Source organism: Thermobia domestica, chromosome 1, assembly GCF_964235325.1.
Source record: "Thermobia domestica chromosome 1, izTheDome1.hap1.1, whole genome shotgun sequence".
In the NCBI taxonomy this organism is placed as follows: Eukaryota; Metazoa; Arthropoda; class Insecta; order Zygentoma; family Lepismatidae; genus Thermobia; species Thermobia domestica.
Genome location: NC_137454.1, coordinates 329271286 through 329295299, shown reverse-complemented (window position 1 = coordinate 329295299; position 24014 = coordinate 329271286). Strand labels below are relative to the sequence as shown.

Genomic DNA, 24014 nt, shown 5'->3' with positions numbered 1-24014 from the left:
ACACAGGTTTTGTTTAAAGTTATTAAGTCTTAAATATTTAACCATTGACCTCGATAGTCAGTACTTTTGGAACATGTAATAGTTGATGACGTATTACTAAATGTGGAAACAGCACCTCAATATGTGGATCCATTTTCGAGTTATTAGGTTTTAAGTATGTTGACCTTTGACCTCGATGATCATTATTTTGGAACTTGCAGTGATTGATGAACTATTACTAAATGTGGAAACACCACTTCGATATTTGGCTCAGTTTTCGTGTTATTAGGTTTTAAGTATTTTGACCTTTGACCTCGATGGTCATGATTTTTTTAACATGTACTAGTTGATGACCAATTACTAAATGTGGAAACAGCACCTCTATATGTGGCTCAGTTTTCGAGTTATTGGGTTTTAAGTATTTTGACCTTTGACCTCGATGGTCATTATTTTAGAACTTGTAGTATCTGATGACCAGTTACTAGATTTGGAAACAGCACCTCAATATTTTGCTCAGTTTTCGAGTTATTAGGTTTTAAATATGTTGACCTTTGACCTCGATGACCACTAATTTTGGAACTTGTACTAGTTGGTGACCGATTACTAAATGAGGAAACAGCACCTGAGTATGTGGCTCAGTTTTCGAGTAATTAGGTTTTAAGTACTGTGACCTTTGACCTCGATGACCACTATTTTGGAACTTGTAGTACATGATGACCAGTTACTAGATTTGGAAACACCATCTCAATATGTGGCTCCGTTTTCAAGTTATTAGGTTTTAAGTATTTTGACCTTTGACCTCGATGGTTGACACTTTTGAGACATGTGGTCTTTGGTGACCGATTACTAAATGTGGAAACACCATCTCAATATGTTGCTTCGTTTACGAGTGATTGGGTTTTAAGTATGTTGACCTTTGACCTCGATGATCATTATTTTAGAACTTGTACTAGTTGATGACCAGTTACTAGATTTGGAAACAGCACCTCGATATGTTGTTTTGTTTTTGAGTTTGACCTTTGTTCACGATGGTCAGTAGTTTGGGGACATGCTTGTGTCATTTCTGTTATGTTAAATTAAGGGTTGGGAACGAAATCAGTGCTACGTTAAAATAGGGGTGGAGAATGTGTTCATAAATTTCTGCTATGTTAAAATGTTCAAATAGGGGTTGAAAAAGTAATCATAAAAGGGAACGAGTACACCCCCTAAAAAGTGCCTATAAAAGGGAACGAATCTTATGTATTATCTTCTCTGCTATGTAATTTCAATTAGGGGTAATGAATGAATACACCCTCTAAAATGATTATATGTAGACCGTGGGTATTCGAGGGTTGGAATGAGTTATGTATTCTTATGTCATTTCTGCTATGTTAAAATATGCTCATAAAAGAGAATGAATACACCCTTGTTATGTTATGTGTTCGTAATCTTATATGTTATCTGCTATGTTAAAATAAGGGTTGGAAAATATGTCATGCTCTTTTATTAGCTGTGCTATCTGCTATGTTAAAATAGGGGTTGGAAAAGGGAATGAATACACCCTTGCTATGTTACGTACTCTCAGTGTACACACTCCTTCTATGTTTCATATTCTTATCTGTTATCTGTTCTGCTGTGTGTTACGTAGTCTCAGTGTAATTTCTGAAATAAACTATGTTCTTTTATTAGCTGTGCTATGTAATTTCTGCTATGTTAAAATAGGGGTTGAAAAAGGGAACGAATCTTATGTGTTATGTGCTCTGCTGTGTGTTACGTAGTGTTAAGTGTTATCTGCTTTGCTATGTGTTCGTAATTAAAATAGGGGTTGAAAAATAGTGCTCATAAAAGAGAACGAGTTCAATTTGCTCTGCTGTATGTCCGTTATGTTACGTAGTCAGATGTTCTGCTATGTGTTCGTAGGGGTTGAAAAATATGCTCATAAAAGGGAACGAGTTCACCCTCTAAAATGTGCTCATAAAAGAGAACGAGTACACCCCTTAAAAAGTGGTCATAAAAGGGAACGAATTCACCCCTAAAATGGAGGTCGTAAAAGGCCGTGGGCTCACGGTGCATGGTGGTCATTCTCCCAGTGGCTTGTGAGTTGTTAAACACTGTTCCAGATCGATCCATTTTCTACTACTGTCGTTCTACTGTATTGCTTCAGTTACAGCAAGGTGACCAACCGACCCGTAAAAACGGGATTCTCCCGTTTTTTCACTACCATTCCAGGTGTCCCGAAAAATTCTCCCGGGACGCCAAAATGTCCCGTATTTACATACATTGAATACGAAAAATCTTTGGAATCGCTAAAATTTCTTAATTTATATTATTATTTTCTCAGCTATGTGATTATATTGGAATATGTCTAATTACTGAGCAACGTCATTACGTTTGCGATATTGGATGTGGTGGCTGCACTGTTTTCCTTCCTAGGCCTTCCCCTCTAAGACTCCCACTTCGCAGACGACAGTGCAAGGAGCTGAAATTCTCATAAAAACAAACTGTTTTTACTCTTTGTTTCGGGTGGTGGAAGGTTGAGGCGCTGTTCCCCGTGATTTGACTAAGATATAACACCACTGGCGCAAAACCCGGGGGGATAAGGGGGACATGCCCCCTCCAATCTTGGAACTGGAGGGGACTCTCACCCCCCAATAATTAGATTAGATTTTTTTTTTTTTGGAGAAATGTGACAACTTGTGTCCGATTGCCACAAAGGAAAGTGAGATGAAATTGATGTCCCGCAGAATAAGCCTCAAATTTGCCCGCCTCCCAATGTTGAAGACAACTGAACTCCTGATTCTCCACAGCATTGTTGAACATTGAAAAAAAAAAAAGATTGTGGGAACGATCTTACCTTCTTCTCCAATGTTGAAGACAGATTTGCGCCGCTGTGTAACACATTACGAAAGATGAACAAAGGTACAGAACTATAAAAGTAAAAGTAAAAAAGAAAACTAGTTGTAAGTGAAATAATGTATAAAAGTAAGAAAATGCAAATATAAGGAGTTTGAATCAGGTACTGATAGTAATTATAAATTCTGTGGGTGACAGATTTGAGCGCTCATATATTTTTAGCAATGTTTTCAAATATTTCATGTATTGTTAGCTGTTGATAGTTACTTGTTATCTAATTAATTCCACAACATTTTCAATAGGTTTAAAAAGAAAAAGTGTAAATTTGCACCTTTTTGTGATAGATACAGAGAGAGAGAGAGAGAGAGAGAGTGTCGAGGATAAAAAATATATTTAGGGGAGCAACCTATCCAGAAATAAAAGGTGTCCCGTTTTTTCTAGTTGACGATTAGGTCACCCTAGTTACAGCCATATTGATTAGACTATTTCTACCATATTGTGCTAATATGTGAATCTATAGATTTTACCCGTAAATCTTCAAAATAGTGTCTCCATATTCTGAATCTACACCAAAAGTTAACACTTACAAGAATGACAAGGGAACAAGTGCTGGAGTTGAACAATATGAGGACCAAAATTTACAGGAAAAAGCTATTATGTCACTATGAAATACCAATTTATAAGGATCACGTGTACTCAAGGTGGATAACCCTAATTAAAGTAATATGCAAAAAAAAAAAAAAAAAAAACTATCTTATAAGCCCCCTTAAATTGAGTTCTGTACATTGTATTCACTTTAACATTTGCGTGCACTTCACTATGCTTTCGGCGCCCTACATCTTTCTTTAAATATACCTGCTGTCTCTTCTACATGCTTCCCACTACGAAAATAGTTACTCAGTAACGAAACAAATCCCCTCGTCCAAATATAATCATGAAAAGGGGTCTAGGAAAATTCGGTGTAGGAAAATTCGGTGTAAGAAAATTCGGTGTAAGAAAACTCGGTGTAGGAAAATTCGGTGTACAGAAAATTCGGTGTACGGAAAACTCGGTGTGGGGAAATTTTGGTGTACGGTAGATTCGGTGTAATACATATTGAATATTACTACTTACAATAATTTACGACATTTCATATTGTGAAAACGAAAACCATATAATGTAACGAATAAAATGTTATTACCTATTTCAAGAAAAGCAAATTTATTTTTCTGCCTTGAGTGCAATACCTCTTGCATGTCTTTTGCGGGGTATTACTATAAACTACTTTTCATCACACAACGAAGCTGACACTTTTTGTCAGAAATAAAACAATTACAACTATAAGTTCAGAGAATAGTTATAGGAACAACTAAAAACACCTTTCCTATATAGTACATCATAGAACATATACAAGGTGATTCTTTTAAAACTCACGGATTTCATTTGGGGGTCTAGATTTTCTAACTGAAGTCCGATTTTCATGCGGTTTGTGGCAAATGATCAAGGAACGTTGGAAGATTTATGGAACTATGCTTACTGGTTTACATTCATTTGGGGTAATATAGGCCGCGCCTCTAGAAAAGCAGCAAATATTCGCCACTGTACCGAATTGGAATTAGGTGAGGTGCGGTATGGAGATTTGAGTTTCTTCGTTAGATGGTAACCTCGCGACGGTCAATAAGAAACAGGAAACTGGGCCTTCGTATTGAGAATTATGCTGTGCTACTGTACCAATATGATCAGGACGCAGTTACAATAATGTACTCTTTGGAGCAACGTGATTTTATCGTTAAAAAGATTTTAGAGGCCGGGATCTGTTGTTGCTACGCAAAGGGCAGCTACACGCAACTTTGCCTCACGTTCTGCCCCAAACAGGAACATAATATGGTCGCTAGTGAATAAATTGCAGGAAACAGGATCTCTTCTGAGTAAGGCAGGGAAGCATCGGACACCGCTGGCGGATGTTGTTGGACATAAAACTTAAAGATTTCATTTCATTTCACTAACACTTAATTTGTATTCTCACTAACACTTAATTTGTATTCTTCAATTTCGCTTCAAATATCCAATATCTCATTCGAACTGTAACGTACAATGGCGAATATTTGCTGTTTTTCTTGCGGCCTGCTCGATATTACCCCGGATGAATTTAAACCAGTAAACATAGTCCCATAAACCTCCCAGTCTCCCTTGATAATTTGCAACAATCCGCATGAAAACCGGACTTTAGTTGGAAATTCTAGAGCCCAATGAATCCGGGAGTATCACTCTGCATATACATATGTAAGATGCAAAATATATATTGATCAAAAAAGTCTTACTGGAAAGGGCAATATAAAGCAGGATGGTTTTATCATATAATATTTGTACAAATAGTTTAATTCTCCTCCAATCAGACACTTTAGTTTGTTTGCCTTAAGTTAAGGTAAACAAGTACTGCAACCCTATTGACTCCTTATTGACTTCTCCTCCAATCAGGCGTAGATACTTTAGTTGAGGCATTTATTTTTACACCTTTGAGTAACATAAATAAACTATGTCGTTTTTGAAGAATTTAAATTTAAATATTTATTTATAAAATATACATAAAATCGTCAGAACATTTTTGAAAAATCTACAATTTTCAACTTTACCCGTCTAGTAACCTACTTTTTTTTTTTCTTTTGAAATATAAAATTCTAGGAGACATCCTCCAAAACAGCATAAAAACTTAAGTTTTAAATGAAATGTCGATTGGTATCGATGATCGCTTCGCTAAATCACACAAACGGACATCAATAAACAAATTTCTCGTCATGTAAGGGCCATGAAATGCTAAAATCCGTCGAAATCTAGAATTCAAATTATTTCACGATCACAATTTTTCAAAATTTGGTATAGCAGACAGTAAAAGTACGTTCTACACAAAGTTTGAACTTAAAACTAATACGCTCATTTATGCTCAAAGTTAAGTTTTTAATAAATACTACTGTCTACTACAACGAATCTTTCTTTACACCGAACATTCCCCACACCGAGCTTTCCGTACACCGAATTTTCTGTACACCGAATTTTCCTACACCGAGTTTTCTTACACCGAATTTTCCTACACCGAAATTTCCTACACCGAATTTTCCTGCTCCCCATGAAAAGGTATTATTAATCTAATAAGAATTTTATGAAAATTAAGAGACGGTTTTATGAAAAAATACAGTGTGCAATATAGTGGCTCTCATTGTTCAACTATGCGGAAGGAATTATTTGTTCATAATCAATTCATAATGGGTACTGTAATGGGATTATACGAATTAAAAGGAAGGCAAGTCTTTACTTTGCCCATTTCATTCAATGAATTGTTCAATGAATCGATTCGTAACCAAGACTGAAAAGAACGTGCCCTGCGAACCTCTAACCTGCCTTCATTCGCTTACGCTCGCTCAGCAATAATATGTGAATTTAATATTAAACTTTGGTATAGAAAGGAACTAACCTAGTTACTAACTTATATTTATATATATATGAGCTAACAGGCAAGTTCCCAAAACCGGAACCGAAAGATCAAATCGCTGAATTAAAAAGAAATGAAATGAAATGGCCAAAGTAAAGACTTACCAAGAGGAATTTGTGAAATCTTTGATAAATGTGGAGAAATAAATTTTTAACCTGTATTTCACTTTTGGGCAGCTGTCAAAAATGCAAAATGTATGGTAATTGGTATATTACAGTCTCTTAAGTGCAAGGAAATACGGTAGCTTTGAAAGGAATTTATTTAAAATCAAAACTAGAAAATTAGGCCTATCTATCTACGATTTAACATTTGCAGCTGCAGCTGTAGGTGTACGTATAGAGAAATGAATAATCTAGGTATTCATTATTCTATGATAGAGCTAAACATTTTAATTCATACGTCATTAAAACTTGTCATTTACGTCCAAATAACTCCATTACCGATAGTATAGCTATTTCAATTATGCTACATAAACCATGTAACATTTAAACACAAATGCCTTTATAGCATTATTAAAGAAACTATTTGGTTGCTTTCCCTATACAATTTTAAATTTCATTGCATACTCAAAGAACAACGTAAATACGTTTGATATTTGCGTAACATTTTTATATTCCACTTGTAAAATCACTAATTTGTATATTTCTCAAGTAAACTATTATCAGATCAACCCACAAATATATTCACTTCAACAAAAATATTAAAAATATGTCTTTTAAAATTTTATTAAGTCACTTTGACATTATTGTTGTTCCTATTACGAAGAACTCTCATCTTAAGTACGCAAGTGTGCTAACCTAGTGTACATCCTCGCACAGTACGTACTATGCACTCGCAAACTTGTGAACTTGGACCTTTTGACGCACACTAAGTGACGTCAGTTCCGGAAATAAGCGTACTTCGAATGCACACTTGTATCTTTTGGACACGGCCTTAGTTCCCTTGCGAATGAAACCATCGCCAGAAAGTGATGGAGGATACTCCAAATTTTCATGAGCGAAGAAGTCAGAAAGATCGACTTGTCGGCTCTGACAAGCAATAAACATTCAGCTGAAAAGAGAACAATCATTTTTCATGATATTAACCTTGCGGTGTGCGGCAGTGGTCTTTGTGATTTGTTTGCGGTGGAGGGCTAGATTATTTCGATGAATTGGTTCAAAAATTGATTTACTGCACTGCATTAAGCGTTCTTTTTTAAAACTGTCGTACTGGTCTCTGCCGAGCTTTTCAGCATTGTACACTGACGCAACTGCATCTTCGCTCATAATGACGTCAGACACTATGCTTACAAGGTCAGTGTCGTCTTGCGTGAAAGGATTTCTGTCGTCTTCTGAAAATGTACACACTAGTCTTGAGACGTGTTTTACAAATCGTTTATTGGCAGTCACAGTGTCTTCGTGATGTGTCTGACAATCACCTTCATCAAGTAACAACCTGTATTCTTCTTCAAAATTGGAAATGAGATTGGCAATAACTGGACCAGACACCATCCACTTCAAGAGCACTGAAGGATTGTCAACTATTCCAACTGCTCCACCTTCAGACTTGACGACTTTGATGCATTCTTCATGCATTTGATCATGGCCCATACAAGAATGAGGACGACTTTTCTTAGTACCAACGAAACCTCCTCGTACAAATTCTTCATAAATGGTAGGATGTCTGCAACTGAGCTCCTGTAATGACTTAACAAATATTGGCATCCAACGTGCGTAGTGCGTGGGGTCCAAGGCGAACATCCAGGGACACAACTCTGATAGGGAACTGATGTAGAGTTCAAAATCTGCAGAACGCAAGCTGTGCAAGAGTCTAAAGAGAAGCATTTCAAGTTCCAATACTGTGTACCAGTATTTAAACTGAACGGATTCATTCTGTCTAATTTTAAATCACTCTTCAATTCTTTGGGGACATTCAAGCGATGCACTCTCTGAGTATGCTTTCTTCAGCATTATGTATAGGGCTGCAGATGTCACTTCGTGAGCATATCTCGCTCGCTTCATGTGGAATCCATGTTAGCAATTATCTGCTTTTCCAGCAATGGTTACGCCTGCTTCCATTAGAAGATTAGTCCATCCACTCTCAGTCAACCAGTTACCTAACATTTCTAAGGTTGTCATTTCAATATGCAGTGGACCCATCATAACTACCATCTTGTCTTCCCCATACTGAAGAGGCTGGGACCACTGAACTTGCTTTGCTACAGCAAAAACGGGTTGATCGCAGGTAACCACGGGGACTTGGGAAGGATTAAGTGATGACACAGTCTGAATGATTATGTCAAAGCAATGACGAATCATGGCAGGCGAGTTTATGGAGTCTGGCAACAAGGGTAGTAGAACACATCGACTTGTAGGTTGAATCTTACCACGAAGTTGCTGGAAATGGAAAACTGCCCAGGTAATATGTTCTTCGGAAATAGTGCCGTTCTCTGTCAATAATCTCGATTGCTTTCAACCACATATTTGATAAAATATCTTCCTGTAGCGGTAATTCAACACTATTAACGGTAGAAAGAGGCACATATGATTTTAGCATTGACATCTGAGGAACATTTGTGAACCATGCAGGCAAGTCACCTTTGCATTTGCGGGACCACTTCTTAATTATAACCCCAGTATCGCTGCGAGGATAAGATGGCTGAATTATAGATATCCCTATGCCGTGAAATGCTTGCGTAGAGGTTGCTGACGACGGGTTGTGATCGATATTGTCTATGGCAGCACAAGCAAAAACGCCTGCTTGAAGGTTATCTTTATGAACTCTCTTCTTAGTTTCAAATTGTTCACACAGTGCATTGGTCATGGTGGCCGATACCTCCCGAACTCGATCATATGATACACTCACAGCTATTTTATTCAGTCTATCTATAATCCCTCTGTTCCGCGTTTTTGAATGGATCATTAATCCAATGTACAGGGGCAGGGGAGTCTCACTAGATAGTGGATGGCGTACATTTCTCTAACCTTGCTTTCTTTCTCGTCTCACTGCGTTATGCCGGAGTAACTGAGACACTGACAGCGCAGCACGGCTTACATCAACAGTTTCTTCATTTGGAATATTAGGACCTTCAAGAATCATCCGTACAAGTGCTACTAGTGATTGTGGAACTGATTGCTCCTGGCAAGCTGTGGTAAAATGCCCATTGAATTGTGGGAAAGCTTTAAACATGTGCTTCCGCACGATGGATGCAGCCCTAGCCAAACACATTCCATCATCTTCTGTATTCTGTAAGCAAGCACCGTAAATCAATTCTGCAACGTCTCCCTCACTCAGATATATACCTGGACTTTTGAGTATTATAGTTCCATTACTTGAGGTCCAGGTACTTCGCCCTTTTCCAACAATTTTTCTCCCTTTACCTTTCTTTATTTCTGCAATAATAACGGAGTTGGCCGATTTCTACGGACTTTTGTTTCACCCTGTATAATACTAATTACAGCATTCAGTGACAAAAAATGTACCTTTTATTAGCATTTATGAGTAATAGGAATTCAAAATTTGATAAGAATCGTTTGTAATCACCGTTTTATAAGATTTTACTGTGGCCATGTTGTATGATGACGTCATAGGGGCAAATAAACAGTTTGATGTTTGGGGTCTACATCTAAATTTTATCCGTATGTACTGGTCTACCACGTCACCAAATGGCATGTTTGTATCACGATTTGCAAGATTCTTCGGTTACCCTACCCCACTATACAGCCATCATCAGCAAGCACACCTTCGCGCCTTTCAGACTAAGCGTCACTAAGTTTGCGCTAGTCACGACAGAAAAATATTTAAAAAATATCCATGAGAAGCATTCCTTACAAGGAATATGTACATTGAACGGCTTTAGAAGTATTTTCTATTATAATAAGATGATTAAAATATTGAAAATAGTAAAAATGTTCTTCGATTGCTTTAGATTCAATCGTACTATTTCTTTAGAACGTCACGACCACATCACATCCCTTTTGTTCGGTGAACAGGAAGCACAAGTCACCACTCACAGGACTGCCAACTCATAGAAAAAGATAAAACTAAAACACAGTTTGCGTCGACGTACAGTACATGGAGCCTTATTCCAATTCAACCAAGAAGAACTAGGAAAATTAAAATGGAATGGGAGTGAGGGGGGCTACACGCTCACAAATGGCGTGCGAAAGGGACGATGATCTTCTTCGAAGATTATCAGAATCCTGGAACCTTGAAATTATCCTCTTCCCAAAAGTTTTATTCTCCGGTTATTATTCCTCTTCTTTCTTCCACTATTAATATTTGATTTATTATAGTTCACTAACACTTTTCACAAACGTAGATGGGCCTTTTTTTGCATAAATATAAGATTACATTTATCTTCATAATGCAATATTTGAATATGAGTTGAATAACATTGATTATCTATTATGTTTTCCTTTTATATCATATATAGGTTTCATATTCTATTTACTCACATCAAATAACTAATATTTTTCTTACACCTTTACATAAATCATAAACTTTCAATCTCTCTCTTTTTTTTCTTTCTTGTAAGTATCTGACTCGTGTTATTACATCTTACACTAAATATCCTTATTATACTAAACATATGAAATTTTCAATATTTTGAGAAAAATGACACATGAAATGCAAAAATAACCTTTTTATGAGTATATACTTCCTTATAACTAATTTTCAAAATAACTCTTAATAATGTATAATTTTCATTATTCAAGCATTTAAAATACAACATTTAAACAACACTATTAATTGATTAGTTAACTTCAAACACAATGCAATAATACGGTAACACGAATATATAAAATGAATTCTTTCATTAGTAAACAAATTTTCAAAACACATCACATATTAAAAACTTTATTTTCACACAATATTAACTAACATACGTTTTTGTCGAGATTTAATAAAATTTATCGGCGCCTTTAAGATTCACAGCTAAACTTTTACAACGTAATAATTCAGTTATGACTCTCTCTGATCACTCGACAGGATCTGCCTGGCTAAATTTTAAAGATACCTACCCACAATGAATTATTTATTTTACCACCCCGAGATGAGGCCGAATTATAGAATACATATTAAAAATTCAAAATAATAAAGAATGGGATTTACCAAAATAGCTTACTCCGAGCATTAAAAAAAATGTTACATTACCCGACATATATAAGGGAGGGAACCTCATCTCCATGACTTGGCATATATCTTTGCTGGTTTCTCCATCACATTGGAAAAGAAAATATCAACGGCCATCTGGAAGTCGCATAGCTGATCACAGATGCCTGCATATATCATATGAAACAAGCCTTTTTTTTTACATTTCTTGTACTCTCTCATTCAATAACACATAAGGATTTTGCAGGTTTACTAACGCAAATTCCAACACGTCAGATGAATATAGATTTTTACAGTACAGAAAATTCAAATATTTGTCAACATCTAGCAATTTTTCTAAAATTTTATGTATTCGTTGGTTATTACTTCTTGATTGAACACTTTGATACAAACATACTGGTATTGTAGTTAATGCATTACAAAGAACAGTTTCAACACTACTTTCTAAATCTGAATTTTAAATTCGCTTGAAATGACGTCATGGTATTTCTCAGAACTCTTTTACAGCTAAATCTAACCAAATTTTACGAGTTTGTTTCGTAGGTTTCCACACCTTAAGTCTATCCACTGAATGCGACCCAATTGATTTACCAGTTAAAGGATCTAACAATTTACCAATGTTCTTGATTTCTAATTTTTATACGGTTCAAAAGAAAAATATTTAATTTTATTATCAATATTATGCATTCATTTTTTTGTAATGTTCAAGAATTTTAAACATTGCTAAGGTCAAATTTCCAAAATGTACACAGTCCAGTGTTCTCGCAAACATGTTTTTATCCAATTCCTACTCTTGGTTTCTCGAGTACAACAAGAATTTTGAATTTTATTCCAAAACGTTTAATATACACGTCTTCATAATTGCCTGTGTGTTTTCTGCGACAAATATTCACTTTGGTAAACACTGGCTTTCCATACGCGTATGATTTTTCACTGTCAGCAGCAACAACAAATTATATATTGGCCGAAATTTTAACTTTTGACCTACCACATTGCTTCACTAACTTACGGTTTCCACGTATTTCGTAATTATGTTTACTGCACTTATTTCCTTTTAAATTTTTGTTACGGGAAATTCTCTGCCTAATTTTGTGTGAAACACTGAATTTACTTTTGTGATCAACCTGGTTTTTCATTTTCCCTGTGTGATTACTCATAGGTGCCGTTACTAAATGCTCGGGCCACCTAGCACAAGTTCGTTTGACTAACCTAACTTTAGCTTTCCTGTTATATTTGTTTTGAATTTTCGATGCTTGGCTGCAACACGGTTTTTTCACCTGATTTTTAGATTTTTCACGGACATCATTATGATTTTTAACGACTAATTCCTGCATATATTTTCCTTTTACATTGACTTTTGACCTTTTAAACAACTTACAATGCTTACTAGGTTTTGACTTTTTATTTCGGTCTTCACTTACATTTTCTAATTGTGCTTTCTCTGGAGTGACTACATTGACCGTTTCCTTAACATTAGCTACCATGGAATTGCCTTTATGCTTACATTTGGTTTTCTTAACAGTCCTACGGATAAATCTTGACATTTTCTCAAAAGATCGCAAAATTCAGTGCATGCTTTTTACTTTTTGTTTCAATTTACTCAACGGGGGGCACGGTGGCTCATTGGTAGAGCGTTCACCTCTGGTGCTTGGGGTCCCGGGTTCGATCCCAGCCCCCGCCAAGTGAACTTTGTGGTGGACAAACACCGTGCTCGTGGGTTTTCTCGGGGTTCTCCCGTTTCCTCCCACTTTCTTCATTCCACCATTTCACTCATCTCTCATTATCACCGTCTCCTTTAGCCTAACCGGCATAACCATGGGACGTAAAACTTACAGATTTCATTTCATTTCATTTTTCAATTTACTCAACTTTAGTTTCTTACAGTGTCTGTGCTTACCACGCTGTGACCAATATTTGTGCTTCCTGACGGATTTACTCAATATATACTGCAGCTTACTAAAACCATTTTGACAACTTTCAACTTGTTTGCGCCATGATATTCCCCTAACATTATTCTCATTGATGCTATTAGTGCCTGAACTGATTTCATCATTCATTACACATATTTGGGTGCATAGAAAACAATAAAAATGCGCTTGAAGTTCGTAACATGCACATTTGTCACTACCAAGTGAGAACTGTTACCACTGCTTTCCTTCTTGTCAATCTGAACCCTAACTATGTTCACGAAGTACGAACATATGTCATTACTTGGAATACATGCTAATCTATCTGTTTGTGACGTGCTTTGGACGCATCCTAGCTCCATTAAATTCAACATATGACTAATGAGTAAAGAGCGCACTCTCTTGCCTCTATTTATTAATATTACTACATTAGTACAATTACACGTACAAAACCTATCACTGTACTTTCCTCCGTAACATGACAAATATTTTATGTTCAACACATCCACCTGCTGTTTAGACTTCGAACGAACATTAGGCCTACTTGATGTAACAGTTTGACTAACTAACCCTTTACATTTGTTTGACACTGGCTGACTACTTATTTCTTTAACATTGCAAGCGCTAGCAACAACTGACTCATTTACAACCTTTTGGCACCCTTGTTCTACATCTGCACAACTAAACTTTTCAATTGGAGCTTCGATTGATTCAATTTTTTCAAGTGCTTGGTCCCCCTTTTCTACACATTTACCCCAAATTTCTTTCTTTACAACTCCTACTTGTGCCTGGAGTTTATCGTTGATGTGCTTTTTCGTTGTTTCTGATGTTTCTACAAATTTACTTTCCAAAGATTTACGTAAAATTTGCAACTCAATTTTATTTGCATTAATTGCCTCTAGCAATAACTTAACCGTACTTTCATCCATTTTTCACTATTAAGTAAAAATTCTAAATACGAGTCAGAAACTTACCTTGTACCTTTACGTTTCTACACATGAATCACTACTTTTTGCATGTACGGTGCAGGAGTTCTGTTCCTGTTTCGGAGCGCAATTTTTATAACACGATTGGATCGTGTTCCTGTTTGTCCCTGTGAGGGAAAGCTATTCTTATGACCGGAAGGGTTCTGTTCCTGTTCGGGCAAGCCATTTTTATGACCGGTAGGGTTCGTACTCCTGTTCGGGCAAGTCGTTTTTATGACAGTATACGGGTTCGAACCTTGACTTTCCTTGTTTAGAAGACATTCTCATAACACAAAGGGTTCAATTTTCATTTGATTCTTACCTGTTTCCATTCGGGATAAGTAGTTCTTATAACCCTACTTGGCACAACTCTTGTTCGGTACGCCTTACTTATGGTGGATTCCAGTAGTTGGTGGGAAAAGGACATTCGCTACACAACTGACAATACTAAAATGAAGACTGCGCAAACCTCCAAGTTGGATCTCGAACCAATATAGCTTTCTATTGAGGTTGCGACCGCGGGTGCCCACCGTCCTCGCCACGCCTGCTGGCATCAACAGAATATACACAAATAGTCAGACATAATATCCACCATTTCAGTAGTGATTTGTGCAGAAAATACTGTAAAGGTAATTGCACACAAAATATATACAATATGTAAATTTTATTCAATTAACACAGGTTATGTATAGTACTTACGTGTACAACATTACAACATTTTATTAAGAAATTTATTCAACATGTACTAACACTCTGTGAGCCCGTATTTATACTAATTTGGAATTTATACGAAGAAATAATTATATATAATTGATTTTCTTCTTTCTTTAAAGAAAATGACGCACTGTATTATAGATGCCGGCTAGAATTTACATTACACGATGCACTAACATTCAACACACGCTATTTATTCGCATCACACTTTACTGCACTGTAGACTGATGGATTTTTTTTTGGGGGGGGGGATCATGTAGTTATTCTCAGCAATGAGATTTCTTATTGATTTTTGTTGTCCGTCGCATGGTCATGATTTAGGCTCCGTTCTAGTTGTTGCTTTTCGACTGTGAATATAATCAACCTTTTACCTGCATGGATTCCTTACTTATACATCGTGGATTTTCATTGCTTTGCATATTAGGCGCTGTTTTAACACACGCACATAGATTTTGTGAAACTTTTACGTTTAAACACATATGTAAGTTTTACTTGGTCTTCACATGACTAAATTCACAATATAGTCAACGATGGTTAAGGAAATCTTGGATTTTTTGATGGACGCCACATATGCAGGACAGTTTATACAGCCATCATCAGCAAGCACACCTTCGCGCCTTTCAAACTAAGCGTCAGTAAGTTTGCGCTAGTCACGACAGAAAAATATTTTAAAAATATCCATGAGAAGCATTCCTTACAAGGAATATATACATTGAACGGCTTTAGAATTATTTTCTATTATAATAAGATGATTAAAATATTGAAAATAGTAAAAATGTTCTTCGATTGCTTTAGATTCAATCGTACTATTTCTTTAGAACGTCACGACCACATCACATCCCTTTTGTTCGGTGAACAGGAAGCACAAGTCACCACTCACAGGACTGCCAACTCATAGAAAAAGATAAAACTAAAACACAGTTTGCGTCGACGTACAGTACATGGAGCCTTATTCCAATTCAGCCAAGAAGAACTGGGAAAATTAAAATGGAATGGGAGTGAGGGGGGCTACACGCTCACATTACCTCCTGCACACATGAAGCTTGGCCTGATGAAACTATGTCAACAACAAGAACAAGAACAAAAAGCAACAAGGATTCGCTTACGTGAAAGAAAGTTTTCAGGCATTACTGACACAAAAATAAAGGAAGGCATCTTCGTTGGTCCTCAAATAAGGCAGCTGTTTAAAGATCCTAATTTCAAGCAGAAATTAATCGGCGAGGAGCGAAGAGTATGGAATGCCTTTCAAAATGTATGCAAAAAATTTTCTGGGAAACAAGAAGTCGGAAAACAACGCAGATATAGTGGAAGAACTTACTGCTTCTTACAGAATTATGGGGGTGCAATATGTCTTTATAGCTTCATTTCCTGAACTCGCATTTGGATTTTTAGCCAGAAAACATGGGAGCTGTATTTGACAAACATGGTGACAGAAGTTCCACCAAGATGTAGCCCAAATGGAGAAGCGATACAGCGGTAAATGTACTCAAAATATGTTAGCTGACTACTGTTGGTCTAACCTGCATGATACGCCCAGCAATACAAGACACAGAAGACAACAAGATAATAACTAAGTATTACTTTCTAAGCTTTCGGGCACCCTTTTTGAACAACTGTATTCCAATTAATCCATATGATGCTATTGGAAATTAGCAAATGATGTTGAATTATTTATAAATTTCATCTTTAAATGTATCCTATTTCCTTCTAGAGGTGTAGACTTATTCAAATTTAACTTTCACAAAGAAACAGAGTTCTAAATTTCCTTTACTTTTCTCTAGCTCTGATACAGAGACATCCATCGAACATATTTAAATCTCATGGATGATTGGCAAAAAGTAAACGATTTTTCTCTCGAAATTGGTGGGTGATGGAGCAAAACTGTTTCGGATTCTGTATTAGGAGCTCGAAATTTATAGAAATCACCAAAAAATTTCCAGCGAGAAAAAAGAGTTCAAATTTGAAGAACGGTCTTATTCATTCAATAATAATAATAATAATAATAATAATAATAATAATAATAATAATAATAATAATAATAATAATAATAAATATTTAATTTAGAAGAAAATATGTTAAAGTGTCCTATGAAGTTCTGTTTAACTGGCCTTAAACCTAACTATACCTAAACTTTCTGGATGGGTGTAACTAGCCTGAAATCCGCAATATAATCAACTATGATATCTTGTAATAATGTTAAACTAGGGTTTCAGAAATAAAATAATTATACTAAGTGTAATTGAGAAACCTTTAGACACCACTACACAGCAATATAGAACTCAAATTACTTGTACTGGATTGGCCTTTCTAATTGTAATGACAGAAAGCCTAGTTATTATAGCTATCCCAGTCTAGTAAAGACAATGTGAGGTTCTCACACGTTTCCAGCGTCGATGATTCTGTTTTCGCGTTAAGTTGTACGTCTACGCCTCGAGGGGAAAATTTGGATAAGGGCGTAACTAGCAATTCTTCAATTTTTCAGGAGAGCAGAAAAACAAACGCCCTTATCCAATTAACAAACGTATTCACACATTATTTTTGGAGACAGGCGTTCGCTACGAAGTAGAGATATTACCTTAACACCACTTAGACACATGCGGACATGCTCAAACTTGCAGAAAATATGTATATCTCATTTTACCGGAAATAGGTAGATACGCCCTTATCCAAATTACCCCTTCCAAAATCTCGGTGCTGAACCGAACTCTAAACTTTAATCCAATCTAAACTGAATCCCAATTCTTAGAACTAATTTGTAGTATCTACTTCTTTACGCGATTCCTAACCTTCTTATTATGTAATGCTTATTTGAGTCTTAATTTTACTTTTAATTTTCCTGTATGGGAGTACTTCTTTTACTTATAGCTTATAGCGTCTATGCTTCTATTTTATTTCGTTAAACAGTGTAAATTGGTCACGTCTCGTCTCGTTTGTTATTGAGAAAATAATAAAAAATAATAATATAATTATTTACGTTTATTTTGGATACCGGTACTATGTAATATAGATAAATAATGCTATATATCTTGAAATTGTATTTCAGGTCTACATTCCTCAAAGCAATACGTGTCACAATTTTGCACAAACTTTATCCAAGGATGAAAGAAGGATGTTGAGGCAAGGTTTTATGCGTAAACCACAGATTAGCGGATCAAGAGCTAGTTTTCTTGTAAGTACGTGTTGAAGAATAAGAACTTACTGTATATTAATAAGTCAAGCAAGAAGAAATACCCCGAAAACTGCATGATTTCGAAGGCTTTGTGTTTAAGTTCAGGAGAGAGAAAGTTATCAGTTTAACGTCTCACGATTATGAACTTTAGGATAAAGAAGGCAGATGATTAAAGCAAGTGAATGATGGTAGAAGAATTGGTGGAATGAGAATGTGGAAGGAAAGGGAGAATCTCGAAAAAAACCATGGACACGATGTTGTCCACCACAAAGTTACTTGGCCAGGTATCGAACTAGGGACCAAATGCACCAGAGGTAAGCGCTCTACCACTTTTTTTTTTTAAGAAAAGTTAACTGACTCACCGAACATGTCTCAGTAACTTACTTGAACTACTTATTACTTAATTTGTTACTTGTTTTACTCGTTTACTTTACTTTTTCCAGAACGACAGGGATACGAACACAGAAACATCGAGGACAGTTAAAAATCACAAAGGCTCTCCCACCGGGAAACGAACCCGGGAGACCCCGTACACCAGAGGCGCACGTGCTAGTCACTAGACCAGCGGGGAGGGCCGCCACTGGGCCATCGTGTTCCAGGGGAATGCCAATCTTATCAATAATTAAGTTAATCTGATTTTTGTTGTAGCAATATCATGAATGAAGAAATAGTAATTTTCCTCCCTAATTTCTGACACAATTCCTCCCCAAGGTCAATTTTAAAGAATACAGCCACTTTGACGTTTTTACTGCTACGAAAAGTGGAAGCAAATTTCTATGTTAATCCACAAATTAAAGTACTAACTGTAAGTATACTCAGAGAATGAGGCTGCATTCATTTTTCCCTAAACCTGTTAGATTGTGCTCAAAGCCAATATCCTTAACTCTTTAATTGGAAACCATGATAGAATTAGCATTAAAATATTTAGTTTGTTTTTATGGTTGTACTATGTCTGATCATAATTTCGTAATTTTTAAAGTATATTTGTACTTTGGCTACAAAATACAGGATGTTTATTTCAAAGCAACATTGCCATCAACTTACGCGTTGCTACTGAGCAGCATTGGCCTATTATGGTCAAATATCATAAGAGTATGTTCAGTAATTAGCAGTAATTTCGTTGAAATATTTTCCTACAGAACAAGCAACCACAAATACAATTTAAAAAAAAAAGAAAAAAGAACTTTCGTGGAACGTAGGAGATAAAACCTCTACAATACTAAATTTGACTGTCCCCTGTTGACGAAGATTAGAAATATCTAAACAAGTGACCCGTAAATCATGTATATGAATATTGTATGAAAGAAATAATGCCAATTAAATTATCACTGAAGTTATAATTCGTGCGTATGACGGATTAGAATGCGATGTTGCTTGAGAGCAACAGAGACAAATAAAAGGTTAAGGTTAATGTAAAGGGACAGGTTTTGCCGATAGATGTCACTACAGTCTTCGTATCTCTCCCATGTATTTTTTACCTTTCACGAAAATTTACAATTTCTTTTACAAATTTCAACGTAGAGTCTTCAAATTTTTAGAGAAGGAATTTCATAACATATTAAAGGGAACAATCCGTGCCGATTTTTTATTTAGAATTTTCTTCATTGTTGAAACAGTCCCATTGTTAAAGGTTTGGATATCCATTTCAACAATCAAGCCATTTCAACAATGAAGAAAATTCTAAATAAAAAAAAAATCGGCATGGATTATTGCCTTTGATAGATTATGAAGTTACTTTCCTGAAAATTTGAAGTGTGTAGGTTGAAATTTGTAACAGAAATCGTGAATTTTCGTGAAAGGTAAAAAAATACATGGAAGAGATACGAAGATTGTACTGCCATCTATCGACAAAACTTGTCCCTTTAAACCAACCGTAAGTTGGAATTTGGAAATGCATGAAGCCATTTCCTGTACTTTGTTTACACTTGAATCCAGGAACAAATCGTCTTCCATCCAATCATATAATAAACAGTGAAATGAGCTACTTAAAAATTCATCCGAAATTTCAGTATATTAATTTCTTAATTAGGAGTCGCAATGGCTGAGTGGTAGAACACTCACCTCTGCTGTATGGAGTCTCCCGGTCGAAAAATTAAATCTTCCAGTTGAACGTTCCACAATTATGGCCGTTAGGCTACAGGAAACGATGATTGAGGCAAGTTATTATTATTATTATTATTATTATTATTAATAATAATAATAATAATAATAATAATAATAATAATAATAATAATAATAATAATAATAATAATAATAATAATAATAATGGAACAATTGGTGAAATGGAAATGTGGGAGGAAACGGGAGTATATCGAGAAAACCCACGGATATGGTGTTGTCCACCACAAACTTGCTTGGTCGATAATCGAACCAGGGACCCCACGCACCAGAGGCTCTCTGGCCCAATCCCACCTTTCTCCAAGTGGAATTAGTGGTAGACAAACACCGTGTACGTGGTTTTTTTTCTGATTTCTTTAGTTTCCACCTAAGTTCTTCATTCCACCATTACCATCCATCTCATTATCACGATCTCCCTTAACCTCATGCGTAAACGTGGGACGTTAAACTAAAAGATACTTAATTACACCCTTTAAAATTGTTAAGTTATAGATTACAGTTCAGTTTAACACAAAAATTTGCAACCCACCAAACATTTCCTCGGAACGAATGGGTTGCGACTCATAGGTTGAGAATTGCTGCTATAAATTTAATTTAACGTCCCACGAAATCTCCTTTAGTAGAAAGGAGACGGATGAATTTATGACAACCAGTAATTATTAAAGGATAAGTAGAATGAAAATTTAGAAAGAAACAAGATCGTTGTTCAGCACAAATTCACATGGCCTGGTGTCGAACCAGGGATCCTTTACATTAAATGTGAGCACTCTTCCACTTCAATTAAATTTGTCCCAACTGGAACATGTGTCTCCATGATCTCCTAATGAATCTTATTCAATATTTTATTTAATAGAATATAAAGGGAATATGAAGACAGAAACTTCGAGGAATGTTAAAGGTGCCCATACTCTTCAGTGTGACCGAACCCAAGATGGATTGCGCCTCGTGCTTTGAAGCTGAATCCTCGAGACCACTCACCTATTGCCACCAGCTATCTAACACTGAACTACTGTGTCGCCTTTGCTGCTATAATTTAATACAGTTATTCTCAATCGGTGTATCGTGTAGTCCCATATTGTATGTCGCGAAAGTTTAGAAGGAAAAACTCACGAAGCATTTAATAAATTATCAAAATTAACTTTAAGTCAACCAGCCAATCAATATTTCAGAGGTTGGCTCTGAGTGGGAAATTCTCTCCCGGATATACAAAATGTCTCGGGGACCTTTCTCCGATCGTGCTCAATGTGAGTTAATAATTTTTTGCAGCACTACTTTCACTCTCTGTACATTTAAAGCTTCCTCCGGAAAAAATCTGAAGTCATCACTACCTTTAGCAGCAACAGTGATCAACAAGGGCGCCCATGTTGTAGTTTCCAAGGGGGCAAGTATAAGTGACGTTTCAAATATAGTTTCAAATTTTGCTGCAACTAACGTAAAAATTCTATTGGGTTTTCGATATTCTGTAGTACAATTTCTTCAAGGGGGCGAGCGTCCCACCTTGCCCCCTTGATGGGATCCTTTGGTGATCAATATGGAGTCACTACTTTACAGATAATTATAGATTCGAACAAACGCGAACCAGAAATTTTTTGTTGGGGGGGGGGGGGCTGGTTCAATATTACAAGTCATTACGTCTGGTAATATTCAACGTGTATTATTCTGCACGCGAAGCGACGATAAGTAATCGTAAAATAATTCCACCTATATTTTCCGAAAAAAATATGATAGAGCGAAATTGTTTTTATAAGAAAAAGAGTATAGATGAAGTGTGAGATCAAATTTCCATGCTATATCAATCATTTCACTGTTAAACAACTATAGTTTTATTGAGAAAGTGAGCAAATGTATATTGAGTTAGGAAGTTTAAGGGGGGGGGTCGGATCCGGTGGACCCCTGTCGGTGCGCCCTTGGGCTCGTAAATTATTAAATAAGTGTATCACAATGTCGTGAGCATTGAGAAAAATGTTCCATCAGTCAAAAAGGTTGGGAATCCTGGTTTAATCGATGTACACGTTTGTTCATAGCCCGGGATCTTCTTCCAGAATATTACTTTTAGAAGACAACAGTTGGCATGTTGGAACTTAATATATTTGTTATTAGCCAAGCGAAAACAACAAAGGGAGTAGATGAAAATTTTGAGGATTATTGCCTAGTCCAGTGGTTCTCAACCGATATGTCGCGAAACAGTGGAGTGACGCGAAATTTTAGAATTTAAAAAATCATGAAGAATTTAATAATAATTAGTTAAAATCGAGACAGACTTTACTAGTCAATACCTCCAGCGGTAGCAATACCGCTCCGTGCCATATAGAAAATCTTGAAATCTTTGAGTTTTACGTTCCACGGTTATGCCAGTTAGGCTAAAGGAGATGGTTATGATGAGAGATGAGTGAAAATGGTGGAATGAAGATAGAAGGAGAAAACGGAGGAACCCCGAGAAAACCCACGAGCACGATGTTTGTCCACCATAAAGTCCACACGGCGCGAGCTGGGATCGAACCAGGGACCCCCACCGGAGGTGAACGCTCTACCACTGAGCCACCACGCCCCCCGTGCCATATAAAGTCATTATAAAAACTGATTGGTTTCACTATTTCAGTGGTAGAGCGTTCACCTCTGGTGTATCGGGTCCCGGGTTCAAACCCTGCTCCCGCCAAGTGAACTTTGTGGTGGACAAACACCGTGTGCGTGGGTTTTCTCGGTGTTCTCCCGTTTCCTCCCACTTTCTTCATTCCACCATTTCATTCATTTCTCATAATCACCGTCTCCTTTAGCCTCACCGGCATATCCGTGGGACGTAAAACTCAAAGATTTCATTTCATTTTTGGTTTCACTATTATAATTGATATTATTATTATTATTATTATTATTATTATTAATAATAATAATAATAATAATAATAATAATAATATCAAAACAAGTGTGTCGCGAAGTCCTAGACGAACAAAGTATGTCGTCAGTCAAAAAAGGTTGAGAACCACTGGTCTAGTCCATCCTCTCGCAGAACCGCTATTCAAACGATAAACTACGCGCTCATCCGCCGGAAATCGATCATGGTGATGAGTTCAATCGATTCAGGATAAATACGACGCAAGTAAATCACAGCTCCCCGATAATCTATAAGTATGTATTAAATGAAGGAAATGACACATCATACCATAGTGCAAAGCTACGTATACAGCAATGTTGTTGAGCTGTAACATAACTCTAATGCTTTTGTTCTGTAGGAAAAAAAAAAAAAAACGAACGAAATGTATTTCAGCTGATTGTTGTTATAAACTCCTCACAACGTGTCGGATATATTCACTTTGGGGTCTTTCCCTTAACAACCAAGTTATGACAGGTACTAATTCCAGATAATCACTTCTTGTGTTCGTGATAGCTTTGCCAGTGAAGCCCCAATTTGGAAGACCACAACCAGGTCAGTGCAACGAGAAGTGATACAGTTCTCGTTCAAGGTCAGCCTTTTTAAAACCAATTAAGCCATAAAAAGAGGCGCCGAAAGATATTGAAACCATCACTGCTACAAAGACTTCTAATGGGCATTAATACGTTATACTCGTGTGTGTATATATGATGTTGTAAAAACTTAATCATTTGTGTTCTTTGTTAGGTTCAGCAGGGAATTGCAAATTCTCTGGAAAAGATTGTCGTTAATATTTCCGGATGGCGCGCTGCTTCATTGTATTCTGGCCAATTATTACACACCGGTTAGTTTCCAAATTGTATTAGTCACTCATTCATAGTTTACAGTTCATGGAATGCTTTTT

At 36.3% G+C, this 24014-nt stretch overlaps 1 protein-coding gene across 1 annotated transcript in view; it reads left to right on the top strand.

The window, feature by feature from the left end:
• LOC145667976 (uncharacterized) overlaps positions 1 to 24014 on the top strand; it is a 208475-nt gene that overhangs the window by 171565 nt on the left and 12896 nt on the right. Inside the window, exon 6 of the mRNA XM_081735403.1 lies at positions 18001 to 18126. Within this exon, the coding sequence (XP_081591529.1) occupies positions 18001 to 18126 (126 nt within the window). The remainder of the gene's footprint in view (positions 1 to 18000; positions 18127 to 24014) is intronic.